The sequence below is a fragment of the Mesoplodon mirus genome (assembly GCF_964341445.2).
Source record: "Mesoplodon mirus genome assembly, chromosome: 4".
In the NCBI taxonomy this organism is placed as follows: Eukaryota; Metazoa; Chordata; class Mammalia; order Artiodactyla; family Ziphiidae; genus Mesoplodon; species Mesoplodon mirus.
Window position 1 is genome coordinate 184548109 of NC_138979.1, and position 23875 is coordinate 184571983.

The 23875-nt window shown below is 62.8% G+C and overlaps 2 protein-coding genes across 14 annotated transcripts in view; one reads left to right on the forward strand and one right to left on the reverse strand.

The window, feature by feature from the left end:
• WDR25 (WD repeat domain 25) overlaps positions 1–773 on the forward strand; it is a 147042-nt gene extending 146269 nt beyond the window's left edge. For all 6 annotated transcript variants that reach the window (XM_082618975.1, XM_082618976.1, XM_082618980.1 and 3 more), the window contains exon 7: positions 299–773. In XM_082618975.1, the coding sequence (XP_082475101.1) occupies positions 299–520 (222 nt within the window). In that variant the 3' untranslated portion in view covers positions 521–773. The remainder of the gene's footprint in view (positions 1–298) is intronic.
• A 5044-nt stretch (positions 774–5817) lies between these two features.
• Positions 5818–23875, reverse strand: part of BEGAIN (brain enriched guanylate kinase associated) — a gene marked incomplete at its 5' end in the record, with an annotated part of 46110 nt that continues 28052 nt past the window's right edge. For 2 of the 8 annotated variants that reach the window (XM_082619028.1, XM_082619029.1), the window contains 6 exons: positions 5818–8254; positions 9191–9274; positions 11636–11743; positions 12182–12248; positions 13701–13862; positions 17769–17858. In XM_082619028.1, the coding sequence (XP_082475154.1) occupies positions 6884–8254; positions 9191–9274; positions 11636–11743; positions 12182–12248; positions 13701–13862; positions 17769–17858 (1882 nt within the window). In that variant the 3' untranslated portion in view covers positions 5818–6883. The remainder of the gene's footprint in view (positions 8255–9190; positions 9275–11635; positions 11744–12181; positions 12249–13700; positions 13863–17768; positions 17859–23875) is intronic. The other 6 variants (XM_082619030.1, XM_082619031.1, XM_082619033.1 and 3 more) reach the window with 4 other exon arrangements.

The following is a 23875-nucleotide window of genomic DNA, read 5'->3' on the forward strand; positions in this document are numbered from 1 at the left end:
CCTTTCCCTGCTGAGGGCTGCCTCATGGGACAGAGCCAGTGGGGACCCAGCGCCTGGCGCTGAGGCCAGACGCCATCAGCTGTGCTAGAGCTGGGCTGTCTGGATTACACTAAACCAGCCTTGTGACACAGGCCGAGGCCGGGGCCCCGGCCTCAGGGCAGGAGCTCGGCCTCTGGGTGTGAGGCCCAGCCCTGCTCCTGGCCGGCTCTGGGCCCCAGCCCGCTTCCCTGTGGGAGGGGCAGGCGAGGCCGTGAGCCCTGTGCCGCGTGGCCTGCTCACCCCGGGTCACCCTCTGCAGGTGGAAGGCTACTCGGTGGGCTGCGAGTGCTCTCCAGACGGTGACCTGCTGCTGACGGGCAGCGCCGACGGCCGGGTCCTGGTGTACAGCTTCCGCACTGCCAGCCGCGCCCGCACGCTGCACGGGCACACGCAGGCCTGTGTGGGCACCACCTTCCACCCCGTGCTGCCCTCCGTCCTCGCCACCTGCTCCTGGGAGGGCGACGTTAAGATCTGGCACTGAGCCTCCCAGCGCAGAACCTTCCAGACACTGGCCGGGGTGGGTGGGTGTGTGTGATGAGGAGGATCTGAGGTTGGCTTCTGGGTCAGGCTCGGGTGGACGCTGCCTTCTCCACCATCTGAGCCTCAGTGTCCTCATCTGTAAAATGGGGACAAAAATCCGTGCGTCTCGGGGTTCTGAGGACTACATTAGCAAAAGCACCTGGCACGGTGCTGGTGATGATCAATAAACGTGAGTGTTTTGCTATTTCTTGTTATTTCAGTGACAAATATGTATCAGCTCCCCACTTGCAGGCCTGCTGGAGCTTGGAGACAAAAACTGGGGTGGGAGCTGGATGGGGGGCAGCCCCCGGGGGCTCTGGGTCCAGGTCTGCTCGCCCCCGGTCTCCCAGGGCCTGCTCAGGCGCGGGCCGCCCTCTCCCTCCCCCAAAGCATGGCCAGCGGGGCCCCCGGGTTTGCCCGAGCCCTGGGCCATCTGCACTTCTCCTTGCCCACTGCCTGTCAGGTGTGCGTGCTGCCCACGGGAGTGCATCTGCCCCGGGGGAGGGAGCAATGTGGAGAAGCAAAGGGCCCTTGAGGAGCCTCAAGGAACCCTAAGCCCCAGGAGCCCAAAGATCCACCGATGGGTGAGGGTGGGGACCAAAGGTGCACGTCTGAGGACAGGGGCATCCCTGAAGCCTTGGAAGTCTCCCTGGAGGGGGCAGACCATGAGCCTGTGGGGAGGGTGTCCCCGGCAGGGGGTCAGTGAGAAAACACAGGGGACCTGAGGAGGAGGCCACAGGAGCAGGTGGTGCCCAGCCTGGCCTCTCCAGAACCTGGGCTCCAGGCCCGGCTCTGCTGTCAGTGTAGCTGAGACCAAGTCATATTTCCTCTCGGAGCCTCAGTTCCCCCCTCTGTAAAGTGGTGTCAGAATCCCCAGCCTGCAGGCTTGCTGTGAGGGTCCAAGAAGGTCAAGTGTGTGGTGGGTGTCAGCACCCTGGGAGCTCCAGTCTGGGGAGGGGGACTGGGCAGATTGGGAGGGGCTCTGGGGCTTGCTGGGGCTGGTGGTAAACATTGATTTCAGTGTGTCTGACTCACCCCCGGGCCCTTGGGAATCTTGGGGTCCACAAGCAGAGGGAAGGGCAGTGCAAAGGCCCTGAGGCGGGACTCATCCTGGGGGCCGACCCCTTTTCTGTCCTTCGTCCTCGTCCCCTGCAGTCAGCACGAAGCCTGGCCTGCAGTGGGTGTCGAGCGGATGCTGTGTCCCCGAGCTGGGCTGGAGAGGCCAGAGCCAAGCGCGTGGGTGGGTGGCGAGCACAGGCTCCCGGGTGTCCCTCACACCAGGGAGGTGAAGAATGGCTCCAGAATGGCTCAAGGCTCAAGAAGGCTCAAGAATGACTTCTCTGGTGTGGAGGGAAAGATAGCCGCACCCCACGCTCAGCCCTGGCAGAAGTGGAGGCCCGCACGGGGGGCTGCCCAGCCTGAGCAGAGGGGAGGCTGGGCGTGCATCCACTCAGAGCCTGGGCAGGCAGCGGACGCTCCTGCCTCACCCCTCACGCCCCCAGGTGGCTTCACCTGCTCTGAGTGGGGAGCTCTGTGACCTGTGAAGACCGCCCTGGGGTCACTTCCCCTGTGAAGCCTTCCCAGGTTACAGCTGCTTCCCGCTGCCCCCTGGGCTGGGCCCCTCTTCCCCCCGCACCCCTCACCCCGCTCCTTCAGGGCTCCGAGTGTAACAGGCGCCCTGAGCCCTGTCCCCTCCTGATGCTGCCTTCCAGGGTGCATGCTCAGCGCAGTGCCAACTTCCCGGGCTCGCAGGGCCCTGCTCCCGGCTGCATCCCTGGCCCTTGCATGCAGGAGGCATTCTGTGAATAACTGCAGGTAAGACCTGCCCACAGGATGTGGGCTTTGGGATCAGACGGCCGTGGACTTCAGCCCCGTCACCCCCTTTCGCTATTGCGCGGTCACAGCCAGTGCTGAGCTGCCCTGTGCCTCAGTGTCCCCTGCTGTAAATGAGAACTCACAGTACGCAGCTTGTGGGGATTCATGAGGTTGGGTGCGATGGCTCTCGGCAGGCCGTGTATGCAGCAGGCGCTCGGGAGCCAGCAGTGGGGGTATCGGTATTAGCGATAATATTAGCATAGGTGTCAGCCCAGCCCCTGGCGCAGGAGTTGAGCCAGTTCAGGCCAGAGGGCGCAGTTGGGTTCCTCCTCAGACCTGGTCTGGCGAGGCCCTCTCCGGCCCGCTCTGGCCCACTCTCACGGCAGAAGCCCCCAGTGAGCTACTCCCAGCTGACAAGTCTCAGGGAAGGCCTCTGACTGGCTGGCTTGTGTCACATGCCCGCCCCAGACCAGGGGTCCCTGGCCAGGCATAGCCGCCACTATGCAGCTGGAGGGGAGAGTGACGGGACCCCCACAGTATTGTCATGAGGGTGTGTCCCCCCCAGGTCCGGCCTGAACAGCCCCTTGGCAGGCATTTGTCGGATGGATTGACCACGTGTGAATGAACCCAGACATAGGCCGGGAGGGGAGGCTGTGCTCGTCTGGGGCGTAGAGGGGCCTGGCCTTCCCAGGTGCCTCTCGCCCGCCTCTCTTGCCCCCACCTTGCATCCAGCCCCAGATCCTGGGGCCCAGACATCCTGCTTCCTAGCCCAGCCTGAAGCGGGCGTTCTTCTGCCTTCCCTGATGCGGAGTGTCTTCTGAGTGAGAATTTCATCTAGTGGTTTGCTGACTGCTCTCCCCACTGTGATATGTTAATACGACCACTCATTTGTTTAATGAGCATCAGTTACGGACTGTACTCAACTGGCTTTGGCGTGGGTGCTGGGGTGTGGCCAGGGGATGACCTCCCTGTCCACCGAGCTGCCCGGCCCCTCCCCTGTGCTGAGTCCACACCCCGGCTACCTGCAGCCCTGTGGGATTTGGGGCCAGGACACCATGGGTCCCAGACCCATCACCTGCTTGCATGGGGCCTTTGTGGGCTGGTACCCTTTCGACTTCTCTTGGGGCAAACACCAGCCAAATCTCTGTCCTTGGAGGCCGTTTCTTTACCACACTGGTCACCTTGAACCAGCCAAAGCTCTGACCCTCCTGGGACAGGGATATCCAGGTATCCCCAGACACCACTGCGGCTGTTTCTTAGCACCCCTCCCCTGTGGATTTGATTTCTTAACTATGTGCCCTGCAAGCCCTACCCCCTTCTTAGGTTATTTTACTGGGAAGAATGGCAGGTGCTCTCCGTACCCTTATCTGTTTCTTTTTCCAAGTGCTGTCTTCCAAAGAGCATTCAAGACTCCTGATCCTCTGCAGGGTGTCTAGGAGTTCACCATTTGCAATTTTAAAACAAGAGAGCTAAATTTAGAAAGTATGGAGCAGGAGTGAAAAAGGAGTGTGGGCTGTCCCCTCCACCCACCTTCCTGGGGCTGAGTGCCTACATTCGCCTCACCCATAAATCTGAAATACAGATCCGAAGCCGTCGTGGGAGAAGAACGGTTTCATACGGAGATGCCAGCGTGGCTGTGTCTGCTGCTGAGCGTGGCCGTGACTTTGCTGAGTGAGGCTGATGCTCGCAGCCCCCGTGAGGTGGGCCCCCCTCCCTCGGGACCCATCTCTGGCCCAGCCTGGGGCTCTCCATGCAGTGGGACAGCCACCAGTCTCGAAGGCCCCTGGGAATCTCACGAGTCAGTGTCCTCAGGCTCCAGAAGGGGAAACTGGCCCAGAGGGCCCAGGACTTGCCCAAGGTCACACAGCCCTGCACTGCCTGCTGTGGGTTGAGAAGAAACATGGACAGAAGGGTCGGTGGACGGTGGGTGCACAGCCAGGGCCCTGTTGGGAGTGAGGCAAGACTGAAGTGGAGGAGCAAAGCGGGTGCTCGGTGAAGGCGGGAAGCCCATCCCGGCTGCGGCTGGCTTCAGAGGCCATGGCAGGACAGCTCTGTGAGGCCTGTTGGCCATCTGCGGGGAACAGCACTCAGACTCTGAAGTGACCGTGTAGGGGCCTGGCCTTCTGGGCCCGGACTGCAAAGTCCTTGGGGTTCCCAGTCCTGCTGTCCAGTCTCACAACCCACGTGGTGCTGGCACGGCTCAGGGCCCCTCTGGGAGCGTCTCTGAGTGAGAGCCTGCTGGGTGCCAGGGGCCATGTGTTTTCCCCTCCACCCTCCCATTTGCCCCCCAGTTCGGTAAGGGTTGCTTCCCCACCTGCCCACAGGGAAATTGGGCCCCAGACAGGGGAGCTGACTCCTGAGCCTCTCCACAGCCCCTCCCCTGCCAGGAGGCTGCTTCCTGGGGGCGCATCTGCTCCTGGGGGTGGGCAGCCGGGCCTGCAGTGGCAGGTCAGGTGCAGGCACCCTGGAGCTACACGAAGCTGGGTGGGCCGGAGAACTTCAGGCATGCACCTGGGCCGAGGTGGTCCCCTCCCAATGGGAAGTGCCCAGCCCCTGGAAGAAGCAGACATAAAGCCCCCTAGAGGAGGGGCCCTCCATCCTAGGCCTTGCAGAGCGTTCACAAGTACTTTCTCAAGGGCATCAATGAGCATGCTCAAAGGTAACCAGGCACACAAAGAAACCAGGTGACATGGGCAGGAACCAAGATAAACAGGTCTACACAGACCCCACCTGATGGACGTGTCAGACCCAGACAGTGAGCCAGCTGTGCCCGCTCTAAGGAAACAAAAGGCAAGCTTGGAAATATCTCCAGGGAATAGGAAACTATTAGAAAGTGGCACAGTGGGTTTGTAGAATAACCAGACAGAACGTCTAGAAATGGAAAACATTAATAACTAAAACTAAAAACTTGGTGGCTGTGTTTGGCAGCTGAGTGGACGCAGCAGAAGAGAATTAGTGACCTGGAAGAATGCAGGTTGAGCACGGTGACACCAAGGTGTGGGTCTTAAGGAGGCAGGGACACAGAGGTAGAGGCCACAGAGGTTCTGATGGCAGTCCCAGGAGGAGGGAAGGGTGGAGAAATAGTTTAAGAAGTAGCTGAGGATTTTCCTCAACTACTGAAATACACCAATCCACAGATGCACCAATGAAATACACCAATCCACAGATACAAGACTCCCTGCGAATTCCCAACAAGGAGAAATCCACAGCGAGACACACCTCAGGGAAATTGCAGAAAACCAGTCAAAGGGAAGATCTTCTGCAGCTGGAGAGAAAAAGACAGATTAGCGCCAAAGGAACAGCTCCTGGGAAGGGGGGACTGATGGCGAGTCCCACCCCAGCAGGAAGCCAGGGGACATCTCTGTGCACTGAGGGAAAGAGACCCCGCTGACATTCTCCCCAGTGAGAATATCCTTCAGAAATGGGGCAAAGACATCTTCAGAGCAAAAAAAAAAAAAAAAAAAAAAAAAAAAAAAAAAAAACCAGGAGAGTTTGTCACCAGGAGAGCCGAACTAAAGGAAATCCTAAGGAATCTTGAGGCAGAAGCAAAGTCTATAAGGAACATTGTATGAAATGGCAATAATAACATTTAGCAGGTTAGACAATGGAGGAATTCAAACAATGGATGGCACGGTGCCAGGGCGGGGAAGGAGTGTTATTATCAGGCTGCCCTGGCCTCAGAGAGGGGAGGACCGGGGGGGGGGGAGATACCCAGGGCCACACGTCCCGAGATCAAAAGGCAGGGGGGAGAAGAGACTACCCAAACCCAACTTCTTTCCACCGACGTCTTTTATTAAGGAATGCAAAATACAGTACTGAGACGGGGCATGCATCACAGACAACAGGAAAGCAAGCGACAGAAACCGGGGTCGGAGGGCCTCATTACATCTGAGGTAGAGCGAGGTGGTGCCGGGGAGCGGGACACTGGGGGGACGAGCACCGGCCCCACTCGGGACTACGGACCACGGGGGAGCTGGGGGGTGGTCGTCGGCCACACGGCGAGAACAGCTGAAAACGTTACACATCCCTCCACCCGTTCCAGTCCCCCTCTTTGTGGACAGAGCGTCAGGGTTCCCTTGTCACTGGCTGGCGGCGGGGGGGGGGTGTCTCCGCAGGACACCGTCCTTCCCTCTGAGGGGCAGGCCCCACTCGCCCTCACCCGAAAATCACGGAGCGTTGCGTCCAAAACGCCTAGGCCGCCATCCAGGGAGCTGGAGGCTGAGTGCGTTAAGAAAGACCCTCTTGCTCTATAAAAATAGTTGCACGTTATAAAAGGGGGGATGCTCATCTCCGGTGGGGAAGGAGGTTGCTGTGTGAGAAACGGTCCACCCTGGCGGTGCGGGGGCGGACGAGACACGTGGGTGGGCCCCCACCTGGGCCCCCGCCCCCACCCCAGGCTCGACGGGGTCCTCGTTTGCGGGGCCGGGAGGATGGGTATCGGGGAGGCGAGGCAGCACCCGTCGGGACCCGGTGCGTGGGGTGGCCACGGCCGAGGCCTGCACGTGGGTGCTCAGTTGAGCAGGGTTCCGTAGAGCTGGGCTTTTGTGAGACTGTCCTTGCGGCTGAGCCCCGAGCCGCCAGTCCGAGGGAAGGCGGGCTGGGGGCTGAGGCGGGCGCTGGGGTGCATCTCCGGGGAGGCCTCCATGGAGCTGGGCTCCAGGGAATCCCTGGAGCTCCGGGGGCTGTGCTGGGGCTCGGGGCTGCCGCCCGCCCCACAGAGCTGCACCCCGAGCCTCTCCCGCTCCCCCTCGCTGGCTGCGTAGCTGGGCAGGGGCTCAGCCGAGCGGCTTGGGCTGAGGCTCAGGTCACCGGCCGCCCGGAGGTAGCGGGGCTCGGCCAGGTGGCCCTGGGAGAGGTCATCGCCCTCCGAGAAGCTGTCAGCCTTGTAGCTGGCATAAAGGGGGCTGGCGCGCCCCTCGGCCTTCTCGCCCGGGCCGCCTCCGGCCCCAAAGTAGCGGTCGTTGAAGCCGCCGGGCGAGGCGCGGCCGGGGGGGACGGCGGCGGCGGCAGCGGCGGCGGCGGCCGGGAAGGGGTAGGCGCCGATGTCCTCCACGCTCAGCGGCCGCCACTGGCCGCGTACGTCCTCTGCGGCCAGCCGGGCCGACCCCGGCTTGGCCCGCAGGTTCCACAGGTTGGGGGGCATCAGGGCGGGCTGGGGGCCGGGGGAGACCGGGAAGCGGTAGGGCTCGGCGGGGTACGGCGACACAGTCCTCGGGAACCCCGGGGCCGCCTCGGCCTCGAGCGGGGCGGCCACTGCAGCCGCGGCCGAGGCGTAGCGTGGGCTGCTCCCGTAGGCCGCAGGCGGCGTGCGGCCGAAGAGCTCGTCGCGGCTGTTCAGGTAGATAGCCTGCTGCGAGGCGGTGAGCGTGCTGGCCTGGGCGTGCTCCTTCTCCTCCGACGTGGCGCTGAAGCTCGAGTAGGAGCTGGATGTGGGCAGCGAGGCCGCGTAGCCCCCGAAGGCCTCGTGCCGGTAGCCCGCGGGGTAGGCTGCCGCCTCGGGCTCCTCCTCCTCCTCGGCCGCGCTGTCAGTGGAATTCTGGGCCCGCAGGAAGCCCACGTCGGTCACGGGCCCGTCCGCACTGGGCCGCCGGTCACGGCGCCGCTCCTCGGGGCAGTAGAGGGCCGTGTCGCTGCAGTAGATGTCCCCCTTGTACGGGGGCCGGGGGCCCGGCTTTTCCAGCCTGTCGCGGAAGGCCAGGTCACGGGCTGAGGCATCCGACAGATGGGAGGACAGGCTGCCGGGGTCTGGCTTCTCCAGCACCTTGGCGAGGACGCAGGGGGGGACACTGTCAGCGTAGGCCGGGCGGCAGAGCGGGGAGGGCAGGCTGCAGCCTTGCTTCTCCATGTGCAGGCTCACGTGCTCCTGGAACTCTGAGGGCAGCTAGAATGGGACGCCGCGAGGAGGAGGGGACGGGGATCATGGTCAGCCCCGGACTGGCAGCCGAGGCTGACCGACCGGGGACCCGCCCAGGGCCTCTCTAATCCCACCAGCTGGAGCCGACGCCCGGGATGCTCTATTTCACAAGCTCCCGGGATGTTCCTGCGAACCCCTGGTCACCGCCACCCACCCCGGCCCACTCCCGTGGGGCACCGCAGAGCCTGGAGGCTGGAACCCGGCTCTGACTCAGGCCTCTCTCGGGACTTCCCCTGAGGGGCTGACTTGCTCTCCCAGCCTCAGGGTCTCTGGGAGGGCACCCCCGGCCCACTCACGTGGCCTGGGTGCTCCCAAACCAGACAGACTCGGAAACAGATGCAACAAAGATTGAGGGCCAGGCGCCCAGCGGTTTCCGCAGGAGCTCCTGGTGCCCTTTGGGGGGCGTCCCGCTACTGTTTGATCTATTTTGTGAGCGTCTTAGGTGTGGCCCAGGCTGGGGAGATGGAAGGTGGAAAGGCCTGGGTGAGGGGAGGGGCAGCCTGGCTGGGGTGGGAGCCCTGGGTCCGAGGCTGGGCCCTGTGGCCTTGGCCCAGTGACTCCCGTGTGAAGCCAGTTTCTTATCTGTGAAAATGAGCCCTGTCAGGAATTGTACCCAAACCAAACCACAGGGTTTCGCGGAGGCTCACACAGCGGGTGGGGACTGGGGGCAGTGCCTGGAGGAAATGGGGGGCGGTGCGCCGGCTGTCTGGGCTGGCGGGGAGGTGTGTATGCGGCGGTCCGTCCACCACGTAGAGAGAGGCCAGGGCACAGCAGGATGGAGTAGGGCCAGGGGGCCTCGGGCGCAGCCAGCCCCTTCGCCCTCAAGGGTGGGACCTGCGAGGAAGGGGCCCCGAGTGGTGGCAGGGGCAGCGGTGGGCCTGGCGGGGGCGGGGCTCACGTTACCTCGGACGCCTTGTGGCCCCTGCCGTACGTCTGGCTGCGCTGCAGCAGCTGGGCCGCTAGATTGCAGTCCTTCCTATAGAGCTCCTAAAAGACAAGAGAAGCTGTTTTGCACAGGCTCGCCCCTCGCCAAAGTCGCTGCCACTCTAACCGGTGCCCAGTGGCCAACGTGGAAACCGGCGGGCAGAGCCGGCTGTGCAGTGGGCAGGACGCGGACCCTCTCTGGGCCTCACTCTCTCGCCTGCAGAACGGGGGCCCCTGCTCTGGCCTGAAGCCGCTGGTGCATGGAGGGCGCCCTCCCAGGCAGTCCCATCACTGACCCGGGTGGGAAGCTCCCCCAGGGCGGGGGCAGTGGGAGAAGAAGGGCCCGCAACGTGCCCTAAAGTCCCGGAGGCCCCAGGCATGGACACCAGGCCCGGTCTCCCTGCTCGCGGCCTCTGAGTCCCTCGCAAGGGAACGCAGTGGACAGCGCCGGCACCGGCGAGGGACGAGGAACGGGCCTGCTGCTCCCACGTCTCAGAGTGAGGCCTGGACACAGGCGTGGCTGCAGGGCCGGGCAGGGGTCAGGGCAAGTTGGGGTCAGAGGGCCTGTGTGACCCCAGGTCCGGGCGGGGACCAGCTCAGCCTCCTGAGCTGAAAACAGATGCAAACAGTAGGAATCGAGGGGATTTGGTTTCATCTTTGGAAAATCTCTGTTGCATGTTCCTGCCGCTGGACCTTGGTTCCCACTGCCGCCCAGGGACCCTCTGCAGCCAGGGCTCTGGCGGGGGCGGGGGGTCTGGGGTCCACTGATGGGCCCTGAGGTCCACCTGCTCCCATAGTCTCAAGTCAACCAGGCCCAGGCGTCGTGCAGCTCAGGTGAGCTGCTAAAGGCGTGGGCGCCCCTGCCGTCCCCCAACCCTCCACCTTCTGTACCGAGGCTGGTGCCCCGACTTGGCCTGCACAGGGGAGGGAACCCAGGTCCCCCGCTCCTTCAAGGCATCCCTGAAAGGGTATAGTTGGTTGAGAGCTGAGAACTGGGCTCCTGTGAGGCCCCAGACTGGCTGCCGCTGGCATCAGAGGGCTGCAGGCACTGTCTGGCCAGACCAGCCACCAAGTTGTTAAGTCTTCTGAGCGCCGCCCCTCATCTCTGTGCCCTCTTCCGCCATCTCCTACCTGTGGCATCTCCACCTGGCTGTCCAGGGCCCGGCTCCAACCCTGCACCTGCCGCCCCCTCCCACGTCTCCCCCAGAAGGTCCCAGCCCAGGAGACGGCAGGTGGCTCCCTTCCTGCAGACTCTGCCCCCTGCAGTCGGGCTGGACCCATTTTTTCTTCTCATAACCCACATCCCAAATCGGTCCATCACTTTGGTTCCAGCTTCAAAATATAACCAGAATCCAAGTCCCCCCGCTTCCCACCTCCCTGGCCGCCATCCTGGCCAAGCCACCATTGTCTTTCTCCCAGATTGCTGTCTCCTTGACCTTCCCACTCATGGCTTTGTCCTCTAAGGTCTGTCCTCAGCAGAGCAGCCACCGGAGCCCAGTAAGAGTAGGTTCAGTCAGGCTACGCCTCTGTTCAAGAACCTTCCGTGGCTCCCTACTTCACTCAAGAAACCCCCCCCCAGATTCCTATAGGAGCCTATACAACGCGGCCTCCTGTTACCCTTATGACCTCAGACCCTCGGCCTCTCCTCCCCACAAGAGCCCCTTCTGGTCTCTTTGCTGGTCTTCAAGTTACTCAGACCCACCTTTGCCGCTGTGGCTCTTTCTGCCTGGAAGAAGCGCCCTTCCCCGCTGTCCCATGGCTCCCTCATTGCTTTCAGGTCTCAGCTCCAGCAGCCTCTTCCAGAAGCACCCGACTGAGATTCCCTAACCCTGCAACTGGCAACTCCCAGCACCATCCCCTGCTTTATTTTTCTCTGCAGCATTTAGCACTTCTAAGTCACTACACAGTTGACCTATCTACCCTGTTTGCTGTCCGCCCTCCCCACTCCCCTGCTCAGATGTAAACTCCACGTGGGCAGGGCACTTGCTTGCCTGTGTTGTTCACACATATTCTCAGAGCCTCGTAGGGTCTGGCCCGGCGAGAAGCAGATGCGCATCAGTGAGTGTGTGCTCAGCTGACGGGTCTGTGGAGGGCAGCGGGGCCCTTCTCGCGGGACCCTGGAAATCAGGACCCACAGATAGCCACAGGACTCTGAGGTCCACTGCGAGTGGCCGAAGGCAGGAGTCCTGAGTGGCCACGCCCCAACCCTGGGGTCAGGAAGCCCTGCCTTGACTGGGACACCGTGGCCCCATGCTCCCTATTTCAAGTCCCATCTCCTTCCAGTGGAGGGTCTCGTGGGATGCAGTTTGTGAGGCAGCCCCCGTGCTTCCCCAACTGCCCAGGTACTCCGTGAGGTCCGGACCATCCCGTCTGTCCACCCGGCCCTGTGCCAGCCCCTCAGGGTCAGAATGGCCAGGCACTCACGTTGTCCTCCGATAGCTTGTCGATGGTCACCTTGGCCTCCAGCAGGTGGCTGTTGAGGGCGACAATCTCGTGGCTAAGCGCTCGTTTCTCTTCCTCATAGTGCTGGCCCTGGAGGTGGGGGACGGGCAGAAGAGGGAGGTGCTCAGCAGTCAGCCAAGGCCTGGGGCCTCCTGGGTCCCCTCTCGCAGCCGATAGTGAGGAGGTGTTTGGAGGCCAAGGCACGCAAGAGTCAGAGCACAGAGCAGCCCATGTTCCAGTCCCGCTCTGCCAGGGAGGAGCCACACGGCCTTGGGCAAGTCACTGCCTCTCTGAGCCTCAGTCTCTCCTCTGCACCGTGGGGACAGTGACAGGTGAGTGCTGGGCAGAGACAGGTGGGACTGGCCCAACCCCGGGAAGCAGGGAGTGGGCAGGGTGGAAACGAGGCCTTTGGCCCAGCTCCTCATGGGCAAGGGCATGACCACCAGGCCCAAGGTCCTCACCATGGTTCCAGAGCTGGGGGCCCAGGGCTGGGAGTGCTGGGGTGAGGGGGGGGTGGCGTGCCCTCACCATGCGGTACAGCTTGTCCTCCAGCTCCTGGTTGATCCTTTGCAGCGCCATGTAGTTGCTCTGAATCCTGGAACGGAGGCCTTGAGGTCACTGCTGTGCCAGGCCTGACCCTCCCACGGCCCCTGTAGCCATACAGCCCCCTGAGGGCTGAACACAGGCCCCACCCTGCTCTAACTGCTCCTGTGCTAGAAAGCATCTGAATGAAGCTAACTTGTTGCAACATTTCCTGGGCCAGGGCCGAGGACCCCTGCAGATGAGAAGGGAAAGCCTGTTATTCACAAGGGACTCTGCCAGGTCCTCACTCAGAGCCGGTTAACTCACAGCTTACACACAGTCCTTACAAGGCTGGCGAAAGGGTTTACAGTTCAATAGCAGGTTAGCAGGGGTCTAACCTTAAGACTATGTGATGTGCCCTGGGGTGAGTGCTGGGGACACACAGTGAATAGGATACGGTTCCACCCTGGAAGAGGCTGAGATGAAGGCAAGTGTTGGGTGGGAAGCCATTGCCGCCATGCGGTGTGACGGTGGAAGGGGCAGTGGCCATCCTCTCGACAACCTATGTGTACTGTTATTGCCCCTGTCTTGCGAGTGGGGAAACTGAGGCTGGAGGTGCTTAAGTAGTAAGGGACCAACAGCCTCACTGCAAATCCAATGCTCTCTAAACATTTAAAACAAACCAAGCCGGGCCTCCCTGGTGGCGCAAGTGGTTGAGAGTCCGCCTGCCGATGCAGGGGATACGGGTTCGTGCCCCGGTCTGGGAGGATCCCATATGCCGCGGAGCGGCTGGGCCCGTGAGCCACGGCCGCTGAGCCTGCGCATCCGGAGCCTGTGCTCCGCAACGGGGGAGGCCACAACAGTGAGAGGCCCGCATACCGCAAAAAGGAAAAAAAAAAAAAAAAAAAAACCAAGCCAACAGCAAAGTTTGCGGTTTCTTTACATTCTTCCTAAAAGAAGCCTGGAAAGCGTGTAATATTTTTTAGAAGAATATCCATCTTACACGTGCAGCACGATGTTTACAGGAGTTTTGTTTTTAAAGGAGTCAGTGCTCAGGGTCCCGCACACCTAGCCTGCCGTCACTGGCTGCTGTGCTGCTCAAGGGAACCGTCTCTAAATGCTGGTTCACCTCCAAGGCTGGACATCGTTTTCCGGTCAAAACCCCAGGCGACAGTGGCTGGGGTCTGGGTCTGGAGATGGCTGCTTCTGTATCATGGTGCTGCCCCACCACATAAATACAAGAGAAGGAATAAGCAGGGGACGCAGAGGTGCCTGGGGAGAGCCTGTACCCGGCAGTAGCCAGCGCCAGTTCAGATCCTGGTTTGGCAGCTCTTGGCACAAAGCGCGACTCTTGTCAGGGCCGCCTGCCCTCGCCGAGCCCTGGACTCCCCGTGTACAAACGGGGTCACCAGCTCGGGTGGGAGGCACAGCTCTGCTAGCGGCAGGTCGCCGGCTCCGCCCCCCGCGCCCCACGCCGCCCAGGCCCCGCCCTTCCCTGGCCCCGCCCCCGGCCCCGCCCCCTTACCTGCGCAGCTTCTCCGTGACCTTCTCCAGCTCCTCCTGCGCTCGGCGCAGCTCGATTTCCAGGTAGTGGCGGGTGGAGTCGAACTCGGTCTCGAGCTTCTCCAGCTTGTGCGTGGTGTAGGACAGCCGCTTGCGCAGCTCGCCCTTCTGCTCCTGCAGCGCGCTGCAACGACACGCGGCGGCGGGCCGGGCCGCGGCGCTGAGCTCGAGGCGCCGGTGGGTGCGCACCGGGTGCGCCCGGCCGCACCAACGCACGCGCACACGCCCCGCACGCACGCACACCGCCCCGCCCCCGCGCCGGGGGTCAGGGTCTCTGACCCTGAGCCAGTCTGGCACTGGGGGGGCAAGTGCTTGGGGCGGCTTAAGGGACCCTGCTTTAAAGAGCGCCCATCGGCACCCAGTCTCTCGGTCTGGGATCCGACCTCCAGATGGCACCGCTGACAGGGTCCCCCACTTTTGCTCCTCCACAGCGCTGGCTGGGGACGCTGAGGCCCAGAGGCACTAGTACCACACCCTAGACCAGGACTGTCTTTCCCAAATCGACTGTGTGGTCCCAGCAGGCTGTGTGACCTCGGCCAGGGAGAGGATGAGCCTGGATGCCCCACGCCCAGGCAGCATCCACCACAGTGGCCAGCTAGCTGCACAGAGCATCAGACACTCAGAAAACCACTGGCCTGCTCATGTCTCCCTTCCTCCAGGAAGCCTTCCAGAGCCAGGCTTGGCTCTTGAGGCTCTATTTTCCCCACAGACTGAGGCTCCTCTGGGACCCCGGGCCGCTGAGTTCCCATGCTCAGGAAACAGAAACGGGATGATTCACCCTCTGAGCCATATGCCATCAATTCACATCAGCTACCGCTGGGCACAAGGCAGGAGGGACAGGTGTGGTGGCCACACCCAGGGGACTGGCTGCGAACTCCAGGGCAGGGGCCACACCCTCCTGTCGGCAGCCACCCAGCTCCCAGAGAGCACCTAACCATGTGCTGACCTGAGGCACCTTTCCCTTGACTGGCTGAGCACGCAGAAGGGGCCAAGGGGGAAGGACTCACCTTTAATAGCCGGGAGGGCTGATTTCTGCAGGGAACGGACAGCGGCCCGGTGGGTGAGGGGCACCAGGGGAGTTCTGCTGGCTGTTAGCCACGAGTGAGGCTAAGGTCTGAGCTGCCGTTCAGCGCCCTGGCTGTGCGCTTTGCTCTGTCACCCCCTGCACTTTGCCCCCGTCACCCCCTGCACTTTGCCCCCGTCACCCCCTACACTACAGTCACAACGAAGCCCAGAATGGTGCAGCCTGAAGGTGAACTCCATGGTGTCACGGGGTGGGCAGGGGCCCTGCCATCACACAGACCTGGCTGCTGGCCCCCGCCATGCACCCCCCATCCACCTGCGACTGTCCTGGGGACACAAAGCCCTGGCTTCAGAGAGGTGTCCAGGTTGGAGTAGGGGCCCAACTGGGCCAACTGTTTGCTGGAGGAAGCCCAACCCTCCTCAGGGGACCATTTGGAGCTAAGACCCTTTGGATGGTAACTTCTGGTGGGTTTGCTGTGGGCAAGCAGGAGGCTTCCTCCAGAGCCCAGGGTAGAGTGAGCTTCAGTCTCGGGCCCTGTCTGTAAACCACACACGTTACCATAGGTGCACACCCAGCGAACCCCGATTAAGCCTTCCTGGATTCCTGCCAAGGTCTACATTCTTAAAAATAAAGAGTTGCCTACATTTTGAGAACCTCAGGGAAGGGCGGGGCGGGTCCTCTCAAGAGTTGGTCCCCAAGGAAGATGCAGAGTGACAAGCAAGGAGGGAGACCAGTGGCAGAGTGCCCGCCCATGGCTGCCAAGCAGGCCCTGCTGCTTCCTCCAGGCAGCACGCCTGACCGACTCACCCCAAGCCCCCTGCAGCTACAGGTCCCAGACTGCCCCCGGCCCAGGCCTTTCTCCCCAGGGGGCTGACGAGCTTCCTGGGGACTCTCTCATGTCACCCAGGGCCCCCTGCACACACAGGATCAGGCGTGGGAGTGGGGCGGCGGCCCCTGAAGTCAGTCATCCTGCAGGGGCTGCAGGTCACCCACAGCCCTCGGTCACAGGGTACAGGCGGGGTCCGCACCCTCGGGAAGAGGGGAGAGCACCCGTGGGGCCACTTGAGCCCCCGCCCTCCCCCACCTTGGTCACCTGCCTGCAGCCACAGCTCGGACCCTGCCGTCAAGACTGTCCACCCCTGACGTGACCCAGCCGTATCCCCCTACAATGCATCCACCCGTCACCCTCCTTCCTTCCTTTCCTGCCCTGTCCCGCCCTGTTCCCTGCGCCTCACAGCGCGAATGAGACAAATGTGGTCCCTGCCCCACGGAGCTTATAGTCTCGAGGGGAGACAATGAACAAGGGAGCAGGTTCACCAACAAGGCACGTGTAGGAGGAAAATATGACAGGGCTGTGGGGTGGGCTCCGAGCAGAGCCGGGACCGCCCCTCGCGGGGCAGCCAGCTTCATCGAGCTGGCCCACCCAAGCCTCAGTTTACCCTTGGCCTCCGGATGGCCTTCCAGACATACTGGGAGGCTCTTGCCACCCTTCAAGTACTGCTTTCACCTCCTGAGCCCCCCACACCCACCCACCCACCCCTCAGCCGCAGCCGGTCCAGCCCTGGGCTGGCACAGCCCCCAGCCCGTGCCGCCTCCTCGTCCCCCTGGCCGCTTGCTGGGGGCACCTGGGCCCCGGCCCTGGACACGCCCCCCTGGTCCCTCGGTCACAGCAGCACCAACCCTGGTGCCCCACCACGCCTTCCCCACCTCTGCCACTCCAGCTCCGTCGCCCAGGCTGATCCTCAGGGCCCTGGTTTACCCCTCCCCACCTCCCCGCACATCTCAGGCCTAAGGTCCTCTGTGCCCAGCCACACACGAACCCCTCCCGGGCCTCCATCTGCAGCCCCGACCTCTCTCTAGGGCTCTGCTGCCCTCCGTGTCCAGCCGCCCACCGGCCTCTCCTCCCAGAAGGCCTACAGTCACCTCACACCCAGTGCACCCAGTGCGGACTCTGCCCCCTGCGCTCCCCACCCCCGGGAAGGTCACAGCTACCATCCATCCCCAGTCAGACCCTGAGAGGACGCAGTGACGCCTCTTGCCTGTGGCCACCCTTCACTGCCTGTGGCCACCCTTCACAGCCCATCACCAAGTCCTGGCCATCAACTACTCCAGAGCTTTGGACATGTCCCCTCCCCTGCCTGGTCCAGGGAGGGCCCTGGGCTGGGCACCCTGAGGTCTTCGGTCACCTGTGTGGTACCACCATCCTTTCCTGCCTTTCCCTCCCAGGGCATTTGCCCGAGCCCTGCCTGACCTCAGCCTCAGTCTCCACATCTGTAAAATGGGGATGTGTGCACCCACACACTGGAACACCCACCCTCAGGGAGCAGGGCTGTCACTGTGGTCCCTGCACTCCCCAGGTCACCAGAACCACCAAGAGATGATGCCGGGGGCAGGCACCACAGGGGGAATGCTCAGTGCCTCTGCCTTCCCCCTGGTGTGGAGTTGGCTCAGGGGGCCCCTCAACAGATGCACAGGGAGGGCCTGGAAATCCCTCATGCCCCACCCTCCAGATCAGGGCCACCCTCCTGGCTGGGGGGCTTGGGAAGCCCTGCTCAGACTGCTGCCCGGGGGGGTCACCTTGCTTTGACCTGGGTCCTGGTGAATTGATCAGTATCTGGCCTAACCCGGCAGGGTGTGTGCTGGTGGGTGCGTGCTTTGTGGTTCCCTCCTAGCCCGCGGGAAGCCCCTGGAAGTCTTCCCCACCTCGCAGGGGAGAAAGATGAGCTCCCTCAGCACAGAGTGGGACCCCGCCTGCCTCCCACCAGGAGCCCCTCTGGCCGCTCAGCGGAGGCCTGAGCCCGAGGATCGAGCCCGAGGCTGGTCTGTGGGGACACCGGGGCCTCGCCTCCAAGACCGGATGGCCGGGAAGCAATGGCGGGGGTGTGCTGGCAGCCAACACCCTCCCCGTCTCTGGGCTTTCTCGGGGGAGTTGATGCAGATGCGGGACGGACGTCTGGGGACAGACGCAGAGACACCGAGGAGCCGGGGAGACAACAGGTGTGTTACCTGTCCCAGAGCGAGGGTGAGGACCTGGCCAGTCGGCCCTGCAGGACGCGGGGTTGCCCGAGGCACGAGGGCACCCAGGGGCTGCGCAGCCTGTGGGTGAAGAGGACACAGCTGCTCAGAACGGGGACCAGGGGCCACGCGGGGCCCGCCGTGGGCACGCGGTCACAGAGAGGTGGGGGATCTGCTCAGAATGGGGACCGGGGGCCATGCAGGGCCCGCCGTGGGCACGCGGTCACAGAGAGGTGGGGGATCTGCTCAGAACGGGGACCGGGGGCCACGCGGGGCCCGCCGAGGGCACGCGGTCACAGAGAGGTGGGGGATCGGCCCCCACCGGCAGGAGAGCTCCCCGTCATCAGCAGGGTGGCAGGGTAGGAGCGGAGGAGCCGGGGGGGTGGGGGGGGAGGCACCTGCCAGCACTGGCTGCCTGAGTGCATTGCTGGCACCAAGTCCCACCCCAGGCCTGCATCCCCATCTCAGCCTCAGAGGGGAGTCATGGGGGGCAGGCTTCCCCAGCTCCAGGTTTCTGTCCGGCTCCTGCTCCTTCCTTGCAGGACCCATTGGTCAGAGAGCCTGGGAGGCAAGGAAGATGGAGAGCGTGTGACCCCTGACCTCTGCTGACGGACACCAGTGGGGTGTTCTGGAGGTTGTGGGACCTAGTGGATGTCAGGGGTCCAGGACAGGACCCACTTCACCCCTCCTGGGACCCCTTCTCACTCACCCTGCCTGTGGCCTGTCTGGGCTGGGCAGGGGGTGGGACAGAGGGGGGTGGATGACCCACCCCAGCCCCATGGTGCCACCCTGCTTGGGGGCAACGGGATGTATATCAGAGCTTTAGGCGCGAGTCGGCTTGGTCACCCCTTTCCTGTGGTCTCTCCAGGGAGGGCTCCCGGTGGCCTGGCTGGCCCCGGAGCCAGAGCAGAAATCTGACGGGAGGACGCTGCCCCGGACATCAGGCGTCCAGACAAGGCTTAGAGACACGGGCAAGGGTATGTGTTAAGAGAAAGGGCAGCACAATCCCATCTACAAAATAACTGCGTACAGACGGCCACACAAGATAACCGAAGGGAAGGAATGTTAATGCTGTTTTGGGTGGGTGGTGGGATTCTGGGCAATTAAAAAATTTTCTTTTATACTTTTCTGGATTTGTCATATTTCCTACAGTGAGGATGAAAAATCCTCCCTGGCGGTCCAGTGGTTAAGACTCCGGGATTCCACTGCAGGGGGCGCGGGTTTGATCCCCAGTCAGGGACCTAGGATCCCACATGCTGTGGGGTGCAGCAAAAAAAAACCAAACAAACAAACAAAAAAAAAACAAAAAAAAATTTACTAAGGATCAAATTTTGCCCCTCCCCCCAGAAAAGGTTTAAAGTGTTGATTTGATAGTCTGGGGAGGGGGGCGGGTAGGGAAGCTCTCAGCCCTGGGCCGTGAGCTGCACATCGATCACCACTTCCTAAGCCCCCATCTGCTCATCTGTGAAATGGGCTGCCCTCAGCCCTGGTCTCCTGGGCTGATCTTCTGCAGGCCGGGCTGGGGGAGGGGTGGGGGGAGAGGCAGCGGCTTGATCTCCATTTGAACGGGACTTCGGAATTCCAGGCCCAGGGTTCACTCTTGGCCAATGACCCCAATGCTGCTGAGTAAACGGAGAGGAGGGACAGGACTGGCCCGTTCCCGTGGGAACAGCCAGAGACCCAGTCCCCCCTTGGTGGCTCGGCTGAGGCCAGCAATCCCTGGGGGAGTCCCCGTCCCAGCCCTCGCCAGCCAGTCCTCACCCCAGAAGGCCCTTCCGCTGGGGACTCCTGGCAGGTGAGTTCTCAGAAGAGTAGAAGGGAGGCTGGGACCCTGGGAAACTGAGGCCCAGGGAAGGGGCGGGGCTTGCCTGGAAGCACAGAGAATGGGGGGCATGGCTGTGACTTGACCCAGACTCCGCCGCTGGTCACACACAAGGCATTTATCCCTGACAACCACTCTCGTTCTGACGCAAATTCTCATTTCCAGCCTGTGGCATGGGGAGCGCCTCTTCCTAGAGATGAGAAAACTGGGGCCCAGAGAGGTTAAGCAAGATCACACAGCAGGTCTGGGATGCGGCTGAAATCCCCCGATGCCTGTGATGCTGTGCTGGGCACGGGGAGGAAGGACATGTGAGCTGTGGGGTCCGGGGGCTAGCCTTCCCTGCTCCGCGGTGTGAACAAGGGTCCCGGGGGCAGAGGTGCTCCCTGGTGGGCTGTGGTGATGGGGCGGGGTGGGGCTGAAGGCGTGCCCGCCCTCCGGCTCCCAGGTACCAGGAGCCAGTCCCTGCGGTACCCCCATGGCACTGCCCGTCTCCGCACCCACTCTCCGCGCTCAGGCTCCGGCCCCCAGTCATGCTCCAGTGCCACCAAATTGCTTGTCATTCTTCACATGCTGCAGGCAGCTTCTCATCTGGGTGACTTTGTCCCTGTGTCCCCTCTGCCAGGATGGCACTCACTCCTTCCCGCTCAGGTTAACTCCTCCCCACCCGGGGCTTGCTGGTGGGACCCTGACACCCATCCCGCCCCAGCCTGCCCACCAGGGAGCGTCACTGGGGCTGAGCCCCTGTCCCGCTCATCTCCGAGTGCCCGGGGCCCGGTGTCCTGTCCCACGCCAGCCCCCAGTCCGGTCTCCGCCCTCCACCAGACGGCAGGTCACGAAACCCAGCCAGACCACTCCCGCCTCTGGGCAAAATTCCCCAAGATTCCTCCCCCAAGGCCCTGTCCCCGCAGACCCCCCACGGCCCCCACCTCGCCCCGCGCTGGCCCCCTTCCTGCACGCTGGCTCCAGGCTGCACCTGAGTTACCCTGAGCCCCTTCCTTCTCCACCTCAGGGCCTTTGTCCTCGCCGTCCTCTCGGCCAGGTACCTCCCCTCTCAGGCCCCGGCCGCCAGGGGCGCCCTCTCTCATTGCTGCAGGGACAACGAGCTGGGGACCTGCCTGCCTGCCTGCCCTCCCCTGGGATCACCTCCCTCCTTCACCTACTCGTCCCAGGGCCCCGTGCTGTGTCCACGTGGAGCCAGAGAACAGCAACATGTGCCGCGTGAACGGCTGCAGAAACACCTGCAGGAGGGGAGCCGATCTTGTCTCCGGGGCTGCAAGGCCCGGTGCATTTTTATATCCCCGGGGCCTACTCTGGGGTTGGATAAAGGGGGGGTAAGCCCCCCCACGTCCTCCTTGCTCCCTTGAGGTGCTGGTCAGCAGAGCACCCGGCCCCTCCCCCACCGGCCTCTCCCCCTCCCGCAGGGGCCGACACCCTGGAACTCATGGCACAGGGACTCGTGCCAGCTCCCAGTGTCAAGGGCAATGCCCGGCAGAGGCAGACACCATGGAACCAGCCTCAGAGCTACCACTGACGGGCCACCTTGGCCAAGGTGAGCCCAGCCCTGGGAGAAGGTCTTTGCCCCCAGAGCTGCTCGGACCCAGCTGGTCCTCTCCCAGCTGGGCCTCCAGTGGGCACCTTGGGACCACCACATCAGACTCTTGGGATGCCCTGCGTGGGCCCGGGGGCGGGTCCCTGCAGAATAGCCTCTGTCCCTGTCCCATGCTGGCATCATCTCTGAGTCTCCCTGTAGAAGGTCTGGTGCCACCATCCTTCCACAAAAGGAGCCAGAGACAACCCCTGCAGGGTCTCAGAGCCCCCTCGTCCCTGCCGAGGCCCCCCGTGCCCTGGCCTGTGCCCCCCTGCTTGGTGGCCACCACTTTTCTGTGTCTCAGAACAAACAGTCTTTCTCTATTCCCCTTGAACTTGATCACTGCCGCACTGATTCCATCCTGTGTCCCCAGTGGGAACCTACTCAGGACCTTTCTCGAGGGGCAGGTGGGCATGAATGGTTAACCAACACCCCCAGCACCTGCCGAGGGCCTGCCCTGCCCCAGGTGCCCACACATACCTACTCATCTAGTCTCAGGCCACCCTGTGAGGGAGGCGTGCACCACAGCCATATGACAGATGAGTAAACTGAGGTTCATGGCGATGACGTCACACAGCCCTCCTGGGGTTCAACACTGGGCCAGCTGTTCTTCCCCTCACGTTCAGATGCCAGATTTTAGTGCAAATCGCAGCCCTTTACTCTTCCTTGAACCGTCTCCCACACATAATCACGATGAGGCACAGCCATGGTCTCCCTGTGAGGGTTGACCACGGCCAGCTTGACGGAGGCAGAGGCTGGAGCCTAAGAGGTGAGCCACCTGCCAGGGTCAAGGGCAGGGGCCTGGAGTCCCACAGGACAGCTCATCCCGCTTCCTGGTGGGCCGTGAGCTTCTCCTTGGAGGAAAACAGTTCTGGGCATCTGGCTGGCACTGGTCTGTGGCTCAGACACGCCTGCCCAGCCCCTGGGCAGCCCCTCGGCTGACTCTGCAGCAGTTTCACCAGCAACACCACGTGCATGGAGAAGGGGACTCTGGACACGCCAGGCCACTGTGCAACAGCGTGCAGGTACGTGCATGGGTGTGCATGTGTACTGGGGGAGGGGACTGTCACAGGGCTGGCCTGGGGGCCCACAGCCAGGAGGGGTCACCCACTCAAGCCAGACAGGGGGTGACCTCAAACTCTACGCCTGCTCAGGCCCTGCTCTGTCCTGGTTTGCTGACCGAGGTCGTCCAGTGGAACCAGTCCCTCTTCCCTCCTCGCGGCCCGGTGACATGGACGCTCCACTGCTGTCCTGCCCAGAGACAGAAGACGGGAGACGCAGCAGGGAACATGTCATCTCGCCTCCGCCTCATCTTATCAGGCGGCTGCAGCCCTGCTCCCACCCCCCCTCCCCCCACACCCATCAAGGCAGACCCACGTGCTGGGAGCTGGCAGCACCTGCAGCCTGTGAGCCCCCAGCGGGTGGGTGGACCCAGGGGTGCTCAGGGCCAGGACCAAGCAGAGCAACCTGGGCAGGTGGGCGGAGCAGCTGCAGAGTCACCGCTGGGCCTTTGCACATGCCGCCCCTCCTGCTCAGAACATCCCCTCCCCTGTTCTTTAGTTCATTCTGTTTACCTCCTCCAAGAAGCCCTCCCTGGCCTCCCAAACCCCACTCTGGTTAGGGCCAGCTCTCCATAGACTCAGCACCTGCACCTGTACAGATGGCAGGAAGTCACACGGCCGAGCTGACAGGCCTCCCTTTCTGCTCATCCGGCAGACTGACCCGGGAACCTTACCACATCCCCCGTCCCGTTCCTTCACTTTCTCCTCTCTGCTCAACCTCCCAATGCCTCCTCCCACACCGCCACTCACAGCTGATGACCTCGCTTCCTTTTCCACGGGAAAAAAGAAGCCACCCCAAGGGAACTTTCGCAGATGCCACCGCCGGGTCTCCCCACCTGCCAGCGTCTGCCCGCCTGTTTCTGTAGACAGCCCGCCAGGCAGCCCCTCCGCCCACTCCAGGCGCGGCTCCAGCTACTCCCTCCTCACTCCCAGACCACCAATTTTCCCCTCTTTTCTGGATCATTGTCTCCGGTACAAGAACATGCAGGTACGCTTGCTGTATTGAGAACAACGCTCTGCGGACCCTCCAGGACCTGTCCTTGCACCCAGCCTGCCAGGACCAATACCCAACCTGGCTCGCGTCCCTTCTACGCGACTGAACCAGCTCTCGCCCATCCCTCAGCTCAGTGCTCATGTGACCTGAGCCCTTAGCGGCCACTGGCATGGTCGACCCCTCCCTCCTCCTGCAAACACCATCCTCACTTGGCCGTAGTCCTTCTCAGCGTCCTCTGCGGGTGGTTCTCCTCTCCCTGACCTCCTAACCAGCAGGACCCAGGAATAGTGCCTCCAGTCTCTCTCCTTCCCCGGGTACACTCACCCCATGGTGGCCCCAGCCACAAATACCATCGCTCCACTGAGGGCCCCCAAATTTGTGTCTCCCCGACTCCAGGCGTGCATACCCTCTGCTGCCTCTGTCTCTGCTTGGATACCTCGCAGGCGGCACAGACCTGCGGGGCCCACTGTATCCCACTCCGCTCGCCCTCCCCAAATCCACAGCCTTCCCTCCCCAATCCCTGCCCTGACCCAGCAAGGCCAGCTCTCCTCCCCGAGCCTGGAGGCACCCTTGACTCTTTTTCTCTTTCCAGCGCCGCCTGCCACGCTGAGTCCAACTTCTCTTGTGGGGGAT